The 18,718-nt window shown below is 57.0% G+C and overlaps 2 protein-coding genes across 6 annotated transcripts in view; one reads left to right on the top strand and one right to left on the bottom strand.

Moving 5' to 3' along the window:
• FANCM (FA complementation group M) overlaps positions 1–2,968 on the top strand; it is a 54,350-nt gene extending 51,382 nt beyond the window's left edge. For both annotated transcript variants that reach the window (XM_063399752.1, XM_063399751.1), the window contains exons 21-23: positions 753–1,368; positions 1,757–2,048; positions 2,707–2,968. In XM_063399752.1, the coding sequence (XP_063255822.1) occupies positions 753–1,368; positions 1,757–2,048; positions 2,707–2,833 (1,035 nt within the window). In that variant the 3' untranslated portion in view covers positions 2,834–2,968. The remainder of the gene's footprint in view (positions 1–752; positions 1,369–1,756; positions 2,049–2,706) is intronic.
• An 887-nt stretch (positions 2,969–3,855) lies between these two features.
• MIS18BP1 (MIS18 binding protein 1) lies at positions 3,856–18,209 on the bottom strand. Of its 4 annotated transcripts, none has more exons than XM_063399755.1 (16): positions 17,469–18,209; positions 16,107–16,220; positions 15,389–15,858; positions 14,517–14,593; positions 13,839–13,969; positions 12,839–12,929; positions 11,802–11,962; positions 10,984–11,147; positions 10,426–10,534; positions 8,701–9,751; positions 7,681–7,850; positions 6,656–6,795; positions 6,045–6,193; positions 5,095–5,179; positions 4,498–4,540; positions 3,856–4,369 (listed from the first exon to the last, which is right to left on the bottom strand). In XM_063399755.1, the coding sequence occupies exons 1-16, from the start codon at positions 18,133–18,135 to the stop codon at positions 4,275–4,277; spliced, it is 3,717 nt and encodes a 1,238-aa protein (XP_063255825.1). In that variant the 5' UTR covers positions 18,136–18,209; the 3' UTR covers positions 3,856–4,274. The 4 variants fall into 4 exon arrangements, 3 of the variants coding, with proteins under 3 accessions (XP_063255825.1, XP_063255823.1, XP_063255826.1); XM_063399753.1 differs by having other exon boundaries at positions 3,857–4,369; positions 15,389–15,861; XR_010080674.1 differs by lacking the exons at positions 3,856–4,369; positions 4,498–4,540 and having other exon boundaries at positions 5,094–5,179; positions 6,045–6,114; positions 15,389–15,861.
• Positions 18,210–18,718: the final 509 nt, after the last annotated feature.

Genomic DNA, 18,718 nt, shown 5'->3' with positions numbered 1-18,718 from the left:
ATTGTTTACGTATTTTCTTCACTGATTCTCATGGCACAGATCTATTGTTTATGCAGTGCAAACTTACTTTTCTTACTAGAATAGGTGGTTTCATTAACTGCCTTCATTCTTATTATTTTTCCTTATGGGAACTTACAAGCTACTGCTAGCTTAGCTAGAGTAGCAGGGCCTAAACCATATTTTGTAAGGCCTTTCTTTTATAATATTTCTAAGGGAGCCTAAAGCCCATCCCTTTGCACCCCTGCCATGGGCAGGGGCACCTTCCATGGACCAGGCTGCTCCTGCCTGGCCTTGGACACTGCCAGGGACCGTCTCCCTTTCCTTTGCTGCTAGCAGCCTTGTGCTCCCAGGGTAACCTAGAATATTTTAGGAGGGAGCAAATAAAAACTGGGATTAGATTCTCCCATGGGTCTGACAGTCATGGAGGATGGTGGATCAGTGTGGAACAGCAGTGTCTGTGGCTCTTTGGGTTTGTAGTCAGAAAATCCTGGTTCACTGTGTGAATTCAGTGCTTTCAGCACCTCCCTGAGGTTGGCTTCCTGATCTCACCCTTCCCAGCCTGGTCTCTGTCCTTTACAGGAACTTCTTAGTGTAAAGTGAGAGCTGCTGCTTTTGTCATCCAAACTCTGGGATAATCAGCTCAGCTCGGTGGGGAGACTGATAGAGGGATTAAAGTGTCAATCTGAAAGTGTTGATGTTGCAAAACATCCTTTTATTGACGTGATGTAAAACCCATGATCTGTGATTTTCAGCACCCACAGGTGTACAGCTCTCTGAAGACCAACGGGAGCAGCTCAGGCTCGGCGTGTCCTGTCCCAAAGCCTTCCTCAGGCACAGCTGGGATCTCCTGTAACCCTGGGGAGCACAGCCTGGCTGGGATCTCCTGTAACCCTGGGGAGCACAGCCTGGCTGGGATCTCCTGTAACCCTGGGGAGCACAGCCTGGCTGGGATCTCCTGTAACCCTGGGGAGCACAGCCTGGCCGGGATCTCCCGGGTTCCTGGGGGGCACAGCCCCTCCCTGGCCGGGATCTCCCGGGTTCCTGGGGAGCACAGCCCCTCCCTGGCCGGGATCTCCCGGGTTCCTGGGGGGCACAGCCCCTCCCCGTGCGTCCTGGCCGACAGCCGGGAGATCAGCTCGGGCCCCGAGGTGCTGTCCTGCCTGCGGGCCGTGCACGGGCTGCGGGTGCAGGTTTGCCCCCTGGGCAGCAGCGATTACATCGTCAGCAACCGCCTGGCCGTGGACAGGCTGCTGCAGGGGGAGCTGCAGAGCCCCGCCAACAGGAGCAAACTCAGCCAGAGGCTGCAGCGCCTGCAGGGCGTCTTCGAGAGGATCTGTGTGATTGTGGAGGCAGACAGGGTCAGGCCAGGTGGGTGCTCTGAGGGGACACAGGGAACGGCTTCCACTGCCAGAGGGCAGGGATGGGTGGGAGATTGGGAATTGGGAATTCCTGGCTGGGCTGGAATTGCCAGAGCAGCTGTGGCTGCCCCTGGATCCCTGGCAGTGCCCAAGGCCAGGCTGGACACTGGGGCTGGAGCAGCCTGGGACAGTGGGAGGTGTCCCTGCCATGGCAGGGGTGGCACTGGGTGGGATTTGAGATCCTCCCAACCCAAACCATTCTGGGATTCCATGTCAGGAACCAGCACAATTTTATCCATGCACAGGCATTTGTACAAATCCAAAAATCCAAACTCTGCAATGAAATGATTTCACTAGACAATAACAGGGTCTTGCTTTCCTGCACTTCCACTCCTTAGGAGAAACATCCCGGTGTTTCCAGAGGACTCAGCACTACGATGGAGTCCTCTCGGCCTTGATCCAGGCTGGGATAAGGATCCTCTTCAGCTCCTGCCAGGAGGAAACTGCAGCCCTGCTGAAGGACCTGGCCCTGCTGGAGCACAGGAAGGACGCTGCCATCCAGGTGCCCACGGAGCCAGAGGGGCACCGGCGGGACCTCCTCAACTTCTACCTGAGCATTCCCAACCTCAGCTACGGAGCTGCCCTCAACCTCTGCCACGCCTTCGGCTCCATCACAGCCGTGGCCAACAGGTAATGCCGACATGGAGCCTGCCGGGGGCTGCCGGGGGCTCCAGGGGCTGCCAGGGCCTGCCAGGGGCTCCAGGGCCCGGCCTTCCACTCCTTCCCTGGAGCCAGAGAGCCTTCCTGCACCTTTCCTGCCTGGATAGCTGCTCAGGGAATTCCTTCCTGCACCTTTCCTGCTGGGATAGCTGCTCAGGGAATTCCTTCCTGCACCTTTCCTGCCTGGCTAGATGCTCAGGAAGAGCCTTTCCCACCCTCTCCCAGGAGCTTTCCTGTCCCATCTCAGCACTCCCTTCACACATTCCAGTCTCTCCCGCCTGAGCAATCCAGGGCACTGACACGGGCTCTGCTTCCACCCTCCCTCCTGCTGTCCCACCTTTCTTTCCCTCTGGCACTCCCTGTTTTCACTGCTCAGGTGTGCTTCCAGCCCTGGGGCACCTGTGCAGAGGTGACTGCAGCAGCTCCCGGGGCTCCCATCGCGGGCTCCCGGGGCTCCCATCGCGGGCTCCCGGGGCTCCCATCGCGGGCTCCCGGGGCTCCCATCGCGGGCTCCCGGGGCTCCCATCGCGGGCTCCCGGGGCTCCCCTCGCGGGCTCCCGGGGCTCCCATCGCGGGCTCCCGGGGCTCCCATCGCGGGCTCCAGGCTCTCCCGTTCCCTCTCTCGCAGTTCCGTGGCGGCGCTGGCGGCGGGGGCGCGGCTGAGCCGGCCCCAGGCCGAGGAGCTCCATCGCTTCCTGCGCCACGACTTCGACCCCGAGCTGCTGCCTCAGCCCCTGCCCAAGGGGAAGAGCTGAGCCCGGCTCTGCGGGCGCTGCACTGCACTTTACCCAGTCGGGATTGAATGTACATTATGTAAATAAACTCTTGCCAAACCTCAGCGTGTGCGAGCTGCACCGCCCCGGCTGGCGCTGCCCCGGCTGGCACCGCCCGAGAGCAGAGCTCTGGGGCAGGGCTGGGGTGATCATCCTGAAATCCCTACAAAAACCGCAATAATGGTCCGAGTACTTGAGCAAAGCTTCGGGGATTACGGTGAGGAACCCGCAGCAGCTCCTGCCGTCACTGCGCCGCTGAGCCCGTGTTCGTTTCCAGGTGAAGCGGGGACTCGCGGGGTGTCCCCGGGGCAGGGCGGCGTTCCGGGGCAGCGCCTTCCCCGTTCCTGGTGCTGTGCCCGGCTCAGGTGTCCGCTCCTTGCCCGGCGCCGCCGCCGCAGCCTCTGCTGCCACCAGCTGGAAAAGGCTCGGGATCGCTCCTCCGGCAGCGGCGCTTCCCGGGAAGGGCTGGGACAGGGAGGGATCGATCCCTGCGCCGGGAGCGGCCCTGGGCGGCAGCGCTCAGCTCAGACCGCACCTGCAGAGCCGGGCTGGGAGAGCAGGGAATGTCCCTCTGGAGAGGAGAAGCTCCAGAGAGAGCTCAGAGCCCCTGGCAGGGCCTGAAGGGGCTCCAGGAGAGCTGGAGAGGGACTGGGGACAAGGGCTGGAGGGACAGGACACAGGGAATGGCTCCCACTGCCAGAGGGCAGGGATGGATGGGAGATTGGGAATTGGGAATTCCTGGCTGGGCTGGAATTGCCAGAGCAGCTGTGGCTGCCCCTGGATCCCTGGCAGTGCCCAAGGCCAGGTTGGACACTGGGGCTGGAGCAGCCTGGGACAGTGGGAGGTGTCCCTGCCACAGCAGGGGTGGCACTGGGTGGGATGTAAAGTCCCTCCAACCCAAAGCATTCCACGATTCCAAACCAAGGGGATGAAGCCTTGCAGGCACCATTCCAAACTGGACAGCCCTTGGATTCTGCTGCCCTACAACAACTCTGAGTAATCTGTGAGTAAAACCAGCTCATTTTTCTTTATTACATTAAGGAAATTGAAAAAATCAAGCTCCTGAAAGTAAACAAAAAAGCATTTTCAATTCCTTCCAACTGCACCTGAATCTATTGTACAGCCATATCGCAGAAGATATTTTAGCCTAAAATGAGTCGGAACTTGGCAGTCACTGGTATCGATGTACACTCCTCCTTCCCAGGAGAAACAGGACATGGAGAGGAGGAGGCTGGACAAGTGCTGCTCTGTACACACGGAAAAGCCAAGCACTGCTAGCAGGGTGGGAACGGGTTAAAACACATAAAACCACAGCAGGGCAGCTTTTCCAAACGGAGCTCCTCATTCCAGCATCCCCTCCAGAGGGGCAGCTGAACCCCCTGCTCCCAACAGTAAGTGCTGAACACCACGGGCACACAGTCCCTCAGGTGGAGAAGTAGGAATCCTCCTGCTCCTCACTGGACACTTCTGGACTCTCCGCTGCAAAGAGCTTCCCCAGCACCACGGCCGGGGCCACTCCTGCAAGGAAAACAGGCATGAGCAGGGCTGGCCCTGGGGGAAACGGGCAGAGGAGTTCAGAGAGCACAGGGACGATGGGACACAGCTCATGGGGATGGAGAAGGAAGGAAGGAGCTGGGAATACTCACTCTTGGTTCTGCAGGAAGCCGGAGTCCCCAGCACAGCTCTGGCCTGGGGGAGGGAAGGAAGGAAAGGCTCAGCCAGGGCTGGCACCGGCTCAGGGTCCCCATTTCCCAGAATCTCCATAACACCTTTCCCTGAACCACAGGCACAGCTGCTCCAGGATCACAGGGTGTTATGGAAAAGCCAAGGGAGCTGCAGAGCCTGGGCGAGTGGAGGAATCCACACCCGAACTCAGGGACTGGATACAAGTGACTTATGGTCACTGTTAGGAGCTGGACTGGCTGATGCCTGTGGGGCCCTTAGGGTGCCTCAGGATATTCTGTGGCTCTTTGGTTACTGTTCCTTTTCCCACCATTCAGAAGAACTTAACCAGAACCTAAGGATCATGGAATTCCAAAGCAATTCCAAATCTTGCGCAAAAGCAGCCGAGTTAATCCTGACAACGAGGAGCTCCCTTCTCACAAAGGAACTTCTCTCCACAGCAGCAGACCCCACACCCAGGGAGGGTTCCCGTTTCCATGCAGTGCACACAGGGTGTGATCCCAGGACTCTGTCCCCTCTGGCCCCGGTGGAAGGGGCAGTGCCCAGGGGAGCAGCATTACCGGCTTCTTCTTGACCTTGTCCCAGGTGCCTCTCCTGCCCCGCGTGTTCTTCTGCATGCGGAACACGTGCCGGTCGTAGATGCTCCTGGGCACAGGGACAGGGCTCAGTGGGCTGCAGTGCTGCCCTGCAGCCCTGCATGCAGCACGGTCCCCCCAGGGGCTGCAGCGCTGCCCTGCAGCCCTGCATGCAGCACGGGCCCCCCAGGGGCTGCAGCACTGCCCTGCAGCCCTGCATGCAGCACGGCCCCCCCCCCCAGGGGCTGCAGCACTGCCCTGCAGCCCTGCATGCAGCACGGTCCCCCCAGGGGCTGCAGCACTGCCCTGCAGCCCTGCATGCAGCACGGGCCCCCCAGGGGCTGCAGCCCTGCCCTGCAGCCCTGCATGCAGCCACGGGCCCCACAGGGGCTGCAGTGCTGCCCTGCAGCCCTGCATGCAGCACGGTCCCCACAGGGGCTGCAGCCCTGCATGCAGCACGGTCCCCACAGGGGCTGCAGCCCTGCATGCAGCACGGTCCCCACAGGAGCTGCAGCGCTGCCCTGCAGCCCTGCATGCAGCACGGTCCCCACAGGAGCTGCAGCGCTGCCCTGCAGCCCTGCATGCAGCACGGTCCCCACAGGAGCTGCAGCACTGCCCTGCAGCCCTGCATGCAGCACGGGCCCCACAGGGGCTGCTGTGGCACAGCTGAGCACAGGAGCTGCTCTGCAGCACACGCAGGAGCTGCACACCCCGTGCAGGGGTCACACAAAGCCTCATCCCCGTGTCCCAGAGGGTTCCCGTTCTCTGAGCAGAGCCCGAGGCCCCGGGTGGACAGGGCAGGGCTGAAGCCCAAGGCAGGGCCATCCCAGGGCTGGCAGCAGGAGCTGCTGTCCCGGCTCCAGGGGCCTTTCTCAGGGACAAAAAGGGATCCCGGGGCAATGCCCAGGCTCACAGAGGGCTGGTGGAGCTCCTACCTGTTGATGGGGACCAGCATTCCCGGGCTGATGTGCTCACACTGCGGGGTTTTCACGGAGGGAAAGAGGTCTGAGGAGGGGGTGAGTGGGAAGTCTGAGAGGGTGAAATCCTCAGTGTCCTCATCCTGGCTCCCTCGCAGTGCTGGCAGCTGCAGAGCCACCTCGGAGTGTCAGTCCCCTGAGCCTGGGCTGCCTCCCTGCCCCTCTCAGCAGTCCCTCCCTTCCTCCCTGCCCTGCACTGACTGCCCCTGTCCCTGCTGAGGCACAGCCCCAGCCCCGTGCCCAGAATGGCCATGGCCCTCCACCCCCACCTTGCTCCGAGTGCCCCTCCAGCCCTTCCAGCCCTTGGCTGAGGGGTTTTGGTGCTGCCACACCCTCAAGAAGCAGTGTCTGGTTACAGAGCCAAGCTCCAAGCTGCCCAGGACTGCTCAGGACGATTACTCGGGGCACTGTCACCATTCAGAGGCTCCTCCCCCCCTGCCCAGCCTCACTGCCACCAGCCCAGGGCTGCTACAGCCCGTGCAGGAAGCAGCCTCCTCCCACAGCGCAGGATTTCATGGTGGCACTGGAGCAGGAGGGCAGTGCCACAGGGGCTGCTGCCCCAGGTTTACCTGCACCCTCCTGCTCTGGAAGGGCGTGGCGGTGAAGACGTCGTCGTAGTTGTCCTTGGGCAGCTGCTCCAGGAACTCCCGCATCTGCTGCTTCCGTTTGAGGGTGCCCACCTTGGCAGTGATCGCTGCCTCCTTCTTATCTGCAGGATCCAGACAGGAATTGTGAGACAGCAGCTGTGGGGCATCCAAGGACACAAATCCCATCTGGACAGAGCTCTGCACAGAGCTCGTGCCCTGCTGGGCCTCTGGGAGCCTCTCAGGACATCAAGAGCTCTTTGCCCTGAGGGGCCAAGGCCAGTGAAGGTCTTCCCCTGATGCCAACAACTGGGAAACTCTACAGGAACCTTTCTCTTCCTGTCACCTCAGTCATTCATGACATCCTCCAGCCTGCACACCAAAAGGTGACCTGGCTCACTGTCACACCCTGATGTGCCCTTGTGGATTTAGCCCATGGAACCAGAAATGGTGAGGCTGGAAAAGCCCTCCCAACCCTTCCCCAGCACAGCCCAGGCCACCACTGCCCCATGTCCCCAAGTGCCACAAGCACAGGGCTGTTAAATCCCTCCAGGGATGGGCACTCCAAACCTCCCTGGGCACTTCCAAGGCCTGAGCCCCCTTTCCATGGGCAAATTCCTGCTGCTGTCCCCCCTGCCCCTCCCCTGGCCCAGCCTGAGGCCGTTCCCTCTCCTCCTGTCCCTGTTCCTGGAGCAGAGCCCGACCCCCCCGGCTGTCCCCTCCTGGCAGGGACTGTGCAGAGCCACAGGGTCCCCCTGAGCCTCCTTTGCTCCAGGCTCAGCCCCTTCCCAGCTCCCTCAGGAATTCTCCAGCCCCTTCCCAGCTCCCTCAGGAATTCTCCAGCCCCTTCCCAGCTCCCCCTGGAATTCTCCAGCCCCTTCCCAGCTCCCTCAGGAATTCTCCAGGCCCTCCCCAGCTCTGTTCCCTTCCCTGAACACGCTCCAGCCCCTCAGTGTGTGAATCTCAATTATTCACCACCCACACCCCATGCAGGAACAAGATGCGGGTACCTTTCTGCTCAGGTTTTCCCGTCCTGGTTTTCTTGGGCTGCTGCTTGGAGCCCTTCCCCTGCTGCTCCTCCAGGAACTTCCCCTGGCACTCCTGGGCCGAGCGGGACCCCACGGCCATGGCCACGTCCTGCCAGAAGCCGCTCCTGTGCTTGGGGAGCGCCGCGATGGCCCTGCCACGACAGTGCGGCCACCATGTCACGGGCAGGGCCACTGCACCAGCAGGCAGGGCCATAGTGCCACTGGGCAGGGCCACTGTGTCACCGGGCAGGGCCACCACGCCTGCAGCCTGCCTGGAGGCACCTGGGCCAGGCACTGAGGCAACCTGGGCTCTGGCCCCTTGGTAACCACAGCAGCTGTGGCTGCCCCTGGATCCCTGGCAGTGCCCAAGGCCAGGTTGGACACTGGGGCTGGAGCAGCCTGGGACAGTGGGAGGTGTCCCTGCCATGGCAGGGGTGGCACTGGGTGGAATTCAAGGTCCGTTTAACCCTAACCAGTCTGTGATCCTGTGGTGTCTTCTCTTCAGAACAGGCAAATTTATTTAAACACCTTCAGCTGACACATGTCCCACAAGACAAATTTCCTGTTCACTTGCTCAGGTCCTGCCCATCGAAAAGAGTTGAACCCAGACATGGCCATTTTACCCTCAAAGTGTCTATTAAATATCGGTTTAAGTAATTGGATGATGGTTTAATTAAACACCCAAACCTGCTCACAAAAACACCTCGTGTTTAATCTCTTACTGTAATCTGGGGAGGGAACCTGCTCCCTCCCACCTGTGGCCTTCACCATATTCTACTGATGTTTCATTTGTGAGGAAAATTATTAGGGAAAAATAATTCTGGTTATTATTAGGGAATAAAACGAGGGGAATAAGAAATTAAATAGGGAATATTTCTAATGGGGAATCAAAACATAAAGGAAACCTGGGGAATCAGGAATCTGAAAACCCCAATCCAGACCCCTCAACCCCTCCCGACGGCTGAGGGAAACTTTTCCCCTGAGCACAGAACGAGCCCTCACCTGTGAAGCTTCTGCAGTTCCTTCTCAGACCAGCCATCAGCTGCCCTCGGGAAGAGTTCCAGCGGTTTGTGCCCCGCTGCCCGCTGGGGCTGTCTCTGTGTCGCTGCTGAGGGCCTGGCGCTGTGGGAGGCTCCTTTGCTGGTTTTTATCCGGGCTTCTCTGGCGTTCCTGTCCCTCCTGTGCAGCTCCTCCCTGCCGGTTTCGGGCTCGGTGTCGGAGTCGAGGCAGGGCCGGGCAGGGTTGGCTCTGCCCCGGGCAGGCACAGGGGAGGCTCTGGGCTCAGGGGGGGCTGTCCCCTCAGCAGGGAGCTCACACTCGTCCCTGGACTCGGGCCCACTCAGCCTCACCAGCACCTTCTGGGAGTCCTTTCCTGTCCTCTGGCCACAGGACTTGCTTGCATCATCCCTGGAACTTTTAGAGCCAGAGCAAGGTCTCCAGTTTTGAGAGTCTAGTTTTAATACAGATTTCTTTTTCCTCTTGATCAGCAGAGGGCTGTCCTCACTGGACTGCTCCCCCTCCTCCTCTTCTGAGGGTTCCTGGGTGGGGAGAACCCTCTCCTTTCCCGGGAGGTGCTGCTTGGCTGACCTGAGGGAGCTCCTGTAGCCCTGCTCATGCATGCCCAGCTCCTCAGAGCCTGCTGCTCTCTTGGCTGACCTGAGGGAGCTCCTGTAGCCCTGCTCGTGCATGCCCAGCTCCTCAGAGCCTGCTGCTCTCTTGGCTGACCTGAGGGAGCTCCTGTAGCCCTGCTCGTGCATGCCCAGCTCCTCAGAGCCTGCTGCTCTCTTGGCTGACCTGAGGGAGCTCCTGTAGCCCTGCTCATGCATGCCCAGCTCCTCAGAGCCTGCTGCTCTCTTGGCTGCCCCCGGGGCTCCACTGCTGTGTTTGTTCTTGGTGCTCAGGGAAGCCCCCCTGGCAGGGAGCTGGGACTTTGTTTCTGTGCCGCTGGTTCCAGGACCGTTCTCGTCCTCGTCCAAAAGGAAGCGCCTGCCCCTCCTCCTGCCGGCGGATCCGGAGTCTCCTCTGGAAGGGGCTCCTCTCCCCGAGCTTTTCCCTGGAAGGGACGGAGCCAGAGCATGTCAGGGGTGCAGGGGGGTCCTGCTGTGCCTGCAGCACAGGGATCTGCACCCCCTGCCAGAGCTTTACCTGCCAAACTACAAACTCAGAGCTGCTCTCAGGGCTCTCTGAAACTCTGCTGACTGAGCAGGCACATCCCCAGAGCTCTGCTCGTGCTCCAGAGAGCTTTTCTGCAGGAAGCATTGCAGCTGCTTTAAGAGAGAAACTTCTGCTTTATCTTTATCTGCGCATTCTTCTCAGGCTTCTATCACCTCCCAAATGCTACTAAAACTAAATTTTTATTAAAAACTCTGGTAATAGTTTTTTTGGCCAACATTTCATTTCTTTCATCCACCTTAAAAAGCAAAGCCAGGTCCCCCAAGTCACTGGATTGGTGAACTCCAAAAAGACAAATCCTTTCATTTCAATTTGCAGAATGAAATCCCTGTGCTCCTGCTATGTAATTAACAAAGTGATTCACAAACATATTCTTGTTTGGAGCTGAAACTCCACATGAATGCTACTCTGATGATTCTTCAGAGAAAAAGCAGTCAACTGTGGAAATATCTGAATCCTTTCTTTGCATTAACAGACCCAACCCCACTGCTCCAGCACCCAGCTCACAGTCTGATTCCACCAATTACTTGAATATAGAAAAAAAATAGGTTTTACCTTTACTTTGTCTTTTTGGCACTTCCTTTGTTGTTTTCATGTTTTTCTTTGGTTTATTTTTCTTGGAGATGAAACTGGTCTTTTTGGGGGGCTTTTCATTACTAAGCATCTTCAAAATAAAACAATTGACTCTAAAATTATTTTAGTCTCCTTTTTTCCAGGCTGAGTCCCTTTCCCAGCTCCCTCAGCTGCTCCTGGGGCTTCAGCTCTGTTTCCTTCCCTGGAAATGCTCCAACCCCTCAGAGTCCCCTTGCAGTGAAAGGCCCAGAACCGACCCCAGGATCTGAGGTGGGACCCCACCAAATTCCTGTCTGACACAATTATCTTCCAAAAAAACCCCATTTTCCCCTGGAAATAATTCCCCATTAGGTCAGATTTAGAGACCACAATTATCTGATTATCTGGACATAAGACTATTCTTTTGGTGTGTTTTCTAATATTTTGATCATGTTTCCAAGGCTTCCTTCCTTTTCAAGTGCCTCTAAGAGCTGCCCCTGTTCTGCTCCCCAGCTGGCTGAGTTTAATAATTCTATTTAATCCCCACGGAGAGGCTCTCACCAGGCTCAGATAATCCACTCCCCCATTTTCTATGGTGACATTCAGGTTCTGGTCCACGAACTCCCTCTGGCCACACCAGAAGTTCAGGGGGGGTTTGATGAGGCGCCCACTGCGAGTGTAGACCCTGCTTGAGTCAGTCCTGGAGCTGTGCCTTGGTGTTACAACTGCGAGGGAGAAAAACCCAAACCAAGAAGAGTTTTGTCCCAAATACTGCAGAAAATTCAGTTTTGCAGATTTCACAACCAGAGGAACAATGTTGTGTTTAAACAGCACTACGAGGGAAATGTAAAACACACCCAAAGTTGCTCTTTTCAAAGCATTGTGATAGAAATAACAGGACTGAAGTAAGAAGCTTCACAAATTATTACATTTACTGTGGGGAAATTCTTACTTTTACTTTGTTTAGAAGGTTATAAATACTGTGAAATTTGTTTGAGGAAGGAGAATTATAAAGAAAAGTTGTCACATGGAACAGCTGCTCACTGAGACAAATGAGAGTGATAAATAAATGGGAATGATGGGAGGAGAACAAAAGCTTTTACAGTGCCAGCATGGAAATCTGCTTCCAGCAGTACCAAAGAGCACAGGAGGTTTGGGAAAGGCCCACTGGACAGAGAGCCCAGAGAAGCCCCAGTTAAACCCCAAAGCTGCCAGTGCCTGTGGCAAGGCAGGGACTGCACTGAAGGCTGGGCCCAACCAGGGGGCTTGCACAGCTTCACAGCCACCCCCTGCAACACAGCCAACACCAGGAACCTTTCACAACCCACTGCAGCCACCCCAGGTGTCTTTTCCAAAGGAAAGGACTGTTCAATACTCACAGATGTTCTCCTCGTTCCCTGGTGATACCTCATAGGTGGAGTTCCTCAGTGCAGGTTTCTTTGCATTGCTCACTGGGTCTCCTGCTGTTTCCACATCAGCTCCCTCCATGGAGTCATTCTCCTCATTTTCTTCCACACCACTACCCTGAATTTTTTCTTTCCTGATGGTTTGGAGTTTGAGACAAGAAATAACAACCCCTGAGGAAGCTTGTCGGAGTCTAGAACATCTCTCTGGCCACCCTGGAGGGTTTGGAGACCGGACAGAGGGGTCTGGGATCTGTACAGGGGGGTCAGTTAGACCCACACAGATCCCAGGAGGACACTGACTCTGATTCCTGTCCATACGAGTGAACACTCACATGCAGGAAGAATCACAAATCCTAAGAATTTGAAATAAGTAGTGGATGGTTTATTATAGAATATAAATATAGAAATTAGGATTCTTAGCATATGGGGCTGAAGAGACAAGATGGAGGAATTGGGGAGTGGCCCCTGTGCTCCTTGTTCTTGTTCTCGTCCCCCATCTTGTGCTGAGTTGGGTTTTAGAGATTGGTTTAGAGTAGAACTGACATGTTAGTATAGGTAATAGGTATTAGTAAAATTTTGTAAATAAAAAATACGTCTCAGACAGTGGTTGGGTCAGGGGTACTGTACATAAGGTGTGGGGCTCTCTGACCCGCCCAGTCTGCCGCGTGTCCTGCTCTGCTGGGGACGCCTCACAGAGCTGAGAAAGAACTAAGATAAGGTACCCTGCCAGGGAGGCCTAGCAGAGTTGAAAAAAGACTGAGATAATGAAAAATAAAAAACCTTAGAAATGTGCACCAGCAGACTCAACTTGTCATCTCTACCTCTGGTGTGGAACACTTAGGGCAAAGAGAAGACTGAAAACCTTATTACCTCTGGGAACAGCAACCCAGGGGAAACCCTCAGAGAACAGCAACCCTAGAGAAAAACCTTATTACCTTGGGGCCAACAACCATAAAGAGAATCTCAGGGAAACAAGAACCTTGAGATGATGAAATCTCCCAAGCAGTTACCTCCTCCTTTCCTCCAGAAACTCCTCCACGTAGTCCTTCCACCTCCTGGCGAAGCCGAAGGTGAATCTCTTGATGAAGCGGTAGGGGAAGCCTGAGGGGCACAGGGGCGTGAGCAGGGCAGGGCTGGCACTGCCTCAGGGGACACTGCAGCCCCTGGGGCCCGTGAGACCCCCACAGCAGAGGCACCGACCCACCCAACCCCCCCAGCACACCCCAGGCTCTCGGGCACAGGAAACCTCTGCAGCACTAGAGCCGCTCTGCTCTCGAGCCTAACGCTGCTACTTTCCTTCTCAGGATAGGAAAATAGAGACAAATGTAAATTCCTGGCAAAGGAAGTAATAAAATCTTCAAGTCAGAGAGCAGCCAGGTGAGTTATTTATCAGCAGGGACCCCAGTGCTGCAAGTGAGGAGGAACCACGGAACTCACAGACACCTCTTTGGGCCTGAAGAGGCAGCAGTGAAGGTGTGTTGGCTAAAAAATGGTGTAACACACCCGGGGCACACCTGTGTTAGGGAAGTAATGCTGAGGGAAGGGCTGGAGCTGCAAGGGGAATGGGGGTCAGGCTGGAGATCAGGGAAAGGTTCCACCCCAGAGGGTGGAATAAGCACTGGAGAAGCTCCCCAGGGAATGGGCACGGCCCCAGAGCTCCAGGAGCCTTTGGGCAGCGCTGCCAGGGGTGCCCAGGGTGGGATTGTTGGGGGTCTGGGCAGGGACAGGGCTGGGTGATCCCTGTGGGTCCCTCCAGCTCAGGACATTCCGTGATCCCAAGTGTTTATTCCACCTATGCCACAGCGTGTCTCTGTGTCCTCAGAGCTGCCTGTGGGCACTGAGAAGCAGCTCCTTCCCAGTGAACGTGCCAGAGGAGCACACAGAGCAAGGAGAACAAATCCTGCATTTCCATCTGCGTGGAAATCCCATTTCCTTACACCCCCCACGTGCTCCAAGCCAAGGTGGAGCAGTCTGTGCTCTGCAGGGTGCTCAGAGGCAGCAGCAGCTCACCTTCACTCCTCATGGCAGCCGAGTCTATCTTGCCCTGCAGCAGGTACACAGTGCCCGAGGAGGTTTTCACCTGGTTGTGGGTGACGCGCTCGGTGACGGCGCTGCTGTGCCACAGCATCTGCCTCATGTCCCTGCCAAAAGACACAACAGCAGGCACAGCAATCACTGGGAGCCAGGAGGGGTTCCAGGCCGGAATGCTGACACGCCATCCCTGCTTTCTGAGGGGCTCAGGGGCTGGCACCATGTGCCCTGAGCTCGGTCGTCCTCTCTCAGCTCTGCCTCGCCTGGGGCAGGGGACAAACTGAGCATGTCCCTGCTGTCACGGGACACCAGCTGCACTGAGGCCAGCTCAGAACAGCAGCCCAGCCTGGACGGGGCTTGGAGCAGCCTGGGACAGGGGGAGGTGTCCCTGGCCTGGCAGGGGTGGGGCTGGATGGACTTTAAGGCGCCTCCCAAACTGTCCAGAGCCATTGGTATTTGTTTCTCTGAAGCTTTCTGGTTATCTCAGCACAGGACTCTGAAATGATTTCACCAGTGGTTCCCTGATGCTGCCTCTCCTCCTCTTGCCCTCACAAAGGAATTGTCTCTTCCTTGATAAAGCACCTTAAGCTCTGCACCATTACCTGGTGCTGGGTGTCAATGGTTTACTTCACATTTAAATAACAAACTGGTTCTTACTTCCTTTTCCCTTCCACACAGATTGCTGTGTTTCCAGTCAGCACTTTAATCCTCCAGCTGTTCAGGCAGATGTTTGCCTGTTCCAGAAAAGAAAAAAAAAAAAAGAAAAGAAATAATTTAGAAGTATTTATTAGCCAGCACCCCTCAGTGATCATATCCAATAATAAAAACATCTCCTTCAGCATCTTCTAAGCTACAAATCTGGAATGTGAGATGTTATCTGACCCTTGGCTCAGTCCTCAAGGTGACTTGGTTTAATTCAGGAAACACAACAAACACTCCTTGCCATGGTGAGGGAGAACAGAACGAGTCCCCTGCAATCCCAGATTTCCCCAGGGAACAAGGGAAGCCCAAGCCTTGGGTGGATGTGCTTGTGCCAGGTTCCCAGGGAGCTCCAGGGATGCAGCACTGCTTTCCCAGGATTTATCCAGGAGGAGGGAATGCTGCAGGCTGCACAGTGCTGTCCCAGGAAAAGATTCTGCTCCAGTTCAATCGAGCAGGAGTCTGGATGTTCCACAGGAAAGCCTTTCCCCTCCCCATCAGCAGGGCACATTCCTGGCTGGATTCATGCCCAGCTGGGAAGGGCTCTCCTCTCTGGAGCTGAGCAGGCAGCCAGGAGCTGCCAGGGCCCATGATCACACCATGATTTCTGCACACTAAACCAAAAGTGCTTCTTTTACACAAAAACCCCAAACCCTGAACATTTGTCATCTTGGAGTACGGGACAAAAGAAACCCTTTGCATGGGAAAGGTAAAATCTAATGGAATAACAGTTTATTCTGAGGGTTCCTTGCTTTTGACAAGAAACAGAATAACCTGGAGCTATCAGCCCAGAGGAATTTCTCATTTTCCCTAGAGGATTCTTCTCTCACCTCTTTGTGTGCTTTGCCAGCAGGTTGGTCAGCAGGAGGTTTATCCGAAGGGACCTTGGGGTCTTCTGCCAGCTTCTGCTTCCTTGGAAACTTGACTGGAGAGAAGAGCATGATGCTACACGAGGGCTGTGAGGGGTTTTCAGGATTAGCCTCTGGTGCCTTTTCCACTGCTGGAGCAGCTGCTTTGTCACTGGGCTCCAAGCCTCTCCTGTCTCCATGAAGCTCTGTACATTTCACTTCTCCGTTTCCCCTCCTTCCCTCGACTCCTTTTTCCCAAGGGGGGGAGTTTATTAGCAAAGGAGTGTCCATTATACTTGGAGACATGTCCTCATCTGTTTCTATAGGTTCCACCAGGAAAGTATCCACATCATCCTTGTCAGCATCCACATCCTCTGCGGGCTGCACTGAAGCCTTCTCCGCGGCTGTGGAAGGAGCAACACTCTGCTGGGTGTGGCTTGGAGGGGGTCTAGCTGCTATTCAAAGGACAAAGAAGGAATAACAAATACATTAGGGTTATTAAGCACTGAAAGAGGCTGCCCAGGGGTGGGGGAGTCCCCATGGCGGGAGGGATGTGGAGCCCTGTGGATGTGGCACTCGGGGACACGGGGCAGTGCTGGGGGAACAGCTGGACTGGGTGGTCCCAGAGGGGTTTCCCAAGTCAGCAGTGCCAGGGTTCTCTGCCTGGAGGAGTTTGTGCTCTCCAGAACGACCCCCGTACCTCTGTGCTGCTGCTGCAGCTGCTGCTTCACCCGCAGGAAGAACTTCTGGGGGGTTTCCAGCACGGGGGGCTCTGCCGGGGGCTCAGTCCTGGGACCCTGGGGCCAAACTGCCTCTGCAAAATAACCAGACAAAAAAACCCAAACCATCTTTCAATTTTGGAAAGAAAAACATTTTCGTGGGGGGGCAATATGATTTTTTAATATGCTTTTTATTTTAAAAGAACACAGAATCCCAGAAAGGTTTGAGCAGGAAGAGACCTTAAATCCCATCTCATTCCACCCCTGCCATGGCAGGGACACCTCCCACTGTCCCAGGCTGCTCCAGCCCCAGTGCCCACCCTGGCCTTGGGCACTGCCAGGGATCCAGGGGCAGCCACAGCTGCTCTGGGCACCTGTGCCAGGGCCTCCCACCCTCACTGTCAAAAAAAGGCACATCCAGCTTGGTGTCAGCTGCAAACCTGCTGAGGGTGCACTGGATCTCACCAAGTCATGGATAAAAACAGATACAAGCCAGCAGGGAGAGCCCAGGAAAATGTCCCAGTGGGATTTCAAAGCCCAGGCAAGGTTCCATGAACCTTTCTCTTCCCTGCACAGGCTGTATGGAATAATTACAGTAAATTGTGTTGTTTTTTTAGTTACAAAATGGTCTTGAAGGCGTTGCATGGGTCAAGCCCACTCATGAACACCACAGAGGGAACAGTCAGAGCCAGACTGGGGCAGAGGAAACCCAGAGGGAGGGAATCCACAGCAGCACTGCCACAGGCATTTCAGCACTAGACAGCCTCACCATCCAATTTTTTTTAATCCCAGCCACACGGGGTGCAAACAGTGCTAGTGCTGGTGTTTTTTACAGCCACCAAGGTGCTCTGGCTGCTTTTTCCAGATCCTGAAAGAGGCATGAGTGGGACACAGAGGGAAAATGTTCACACCTGAGACAGCTCTCCTAGAGAAGCAGTGGAGCAATCATTGCTCCCCACGTGTGCCCAGGCTCTGGACTGATGGGTGCTGGTGTCAGGGAGCTTTGTCCTCTCCATGGGCCTTCCAAGGAGGAAGGATTAAGGCAATTGGCAGCAGCACTGAGAGCTCTTTCCTATCAACAGGTGACTCCAGAGTGTTCCAAATTAACCGTTTGGGAAAAAGAACTATTAATGATTCCTGTCATTTGGGATCGGGGGCCGGTGTAAACAAAGAATTAAAAGGTTTAGGAGAATGCGAAAATCAGGGATGTCACTTACTACAGTACAAGATGCCTGGAAGTTCCATGAACTAAACTCGGATTTACATCTCTACGCTTTTTATTCCGATATCCTGAAGGCAAACAGATCATTCCCACAGAGTCACCGAGGGCCCGTGGAACTCACCTCGTCCCGGCTGGGCGCTGCCCTCCGCCCCGGCCGTGCCGGGCCAGCGCTGCCCGGCCAGGGGGCTCAGGATCACGTCGGGGACAGCCCTGCGCTGCTGCTCCGCCCGCGCCTTCATCCGCTGGAAGATCTCGGCCGGCGAATCCTGCCCGGGCGGCTCCGGAGCGCAGCGCTTCGGCGGCCGCTCGGCGGCGGGGCCGGCCCGGGCCTCGGGGCCGTTCCAAGGGTTCGGCCGCTGCTCGGCGGCGGGGCCGGGGCCAGCCTGGCGCTCCGGCCCCACGAGCAGTGGGTCCAACGCGCGGCTGTCGTCAGCGGCGAGGCTGCCGTAGTCCTGCATGAGCTGCTTCAGCGGCGTGAGCGTCCCCGCGGGGATGCTGCTGAGGGGCACCGAGCGGAACGGCGGCTTTCCCCAGAGGAGGCGGTGGCTGGGTGTCGCGATAATGTTGCAGACGCCCTCGCGGCAGCCCCGGGCGGGCCCCGGTCCCATCATGGCTGCGGATCGGCCCCGGCGCTCCGGCGGCGCTCCCGGGCCGGCCCCGCTCCCCTCACGGCGCCCCGCGCGCAGATTCGAGCGCGGCCGCCGCGCGCGCCGATTGGCGGGAGAGAGCGCAACCGCGGGCCGAGACCATCGCGCGCGGGTGCGGGGGGTGTTTAGAAATAGAGCCATTGCCGGGCGGCCTTGAGACAGGCGGCAGCAACCCGGGGCTATACCCAAGCTCCCCTCTCGTCGGCGCGGTGGTTCGGTCCGCCCGTGGGCGGGCTCCGCGGCCGTGGCGCAGAGGCGGGAGAGGCGGGAGAGGCGGGAGAGGCGGGCCGGGGCGGGGCGGGGCTGAGGGGCTCGGCAGGAATGGCGGCACTCACAAAAAGCCCCGGGAGCCTCATTGGGCGTAGTTGGGGTTCCCTGGAGCCGCCGGCGGGCGGGAGGAGGCCGGGCCGGCTGCCCCAGCCCCGAGCTCCCGAAGGAGGCGCCGCAGGTGAATGAGCAGAGGTGCGAGGGGCCGGGCACGGCCGAGCGGCGTCCTGGCCCGACGGAGTGTGCAGGGCTGTGAAAGAGCCATCCGTGCACGCTGTTAACTGATAAATAGCGGATTTAATTAAAGCTCTGGCGGCCTGGCAGGCTCTGGTGTGTCCTGGCTGGAAGATTCTGTAGTAGCGGTTCATAACTCAAGGGGGAAACAGGGGAAGATGCTTAAATAATGCATTGAAAATAACACGATGAATGGGAGTCACAGGTGACCCAGCAGCCGCGG

This window comes from Prinia subflava, chromosome 5 (genome assembly GCF_021018805.1).
Source record: "Prinia subflava isolate CZ2003 ecotype Zambia chromosome 5, Cam_Psub_1.2, whole genome shotgun sequence".
NCBI classification, from domain to species: domain Eukaryota; kingdom Metazoa; phylum Chordata; class Aves; order Passeriformes; family Cisticolidae; genus Prinia; species Prinia subflava.
This window is presented reverse-complemented; position numbering and strand designations above follow the sequence as displayed.

Excerpts from the sequence above, each read along its gene's own strand:
- MIS18BP1 (XM_063399753.1), bottom strand. The coding sequence starts at position 18,135 with ATGGCTCTATTTCTAAACACCCCCCGCACCCGCGCGCGATGGTCTCGG. Across the intron at positions 10,535-10,983 it reads GAGTGGATTATCTGAGCCTG|ATGCTTAGTAATGAAAAGCC; the intron begins GTGAGAGCCTCT and ends TTTATTTTGAAG. Across the intron at positions 6,194-6,655 it reads TCCAGAGCAGGAGGGTGCAG|CTGCCAGCACTGCGAGGGAG; the intron begins GTAAACCTGGGG and ends GTGGCTCTGCAG.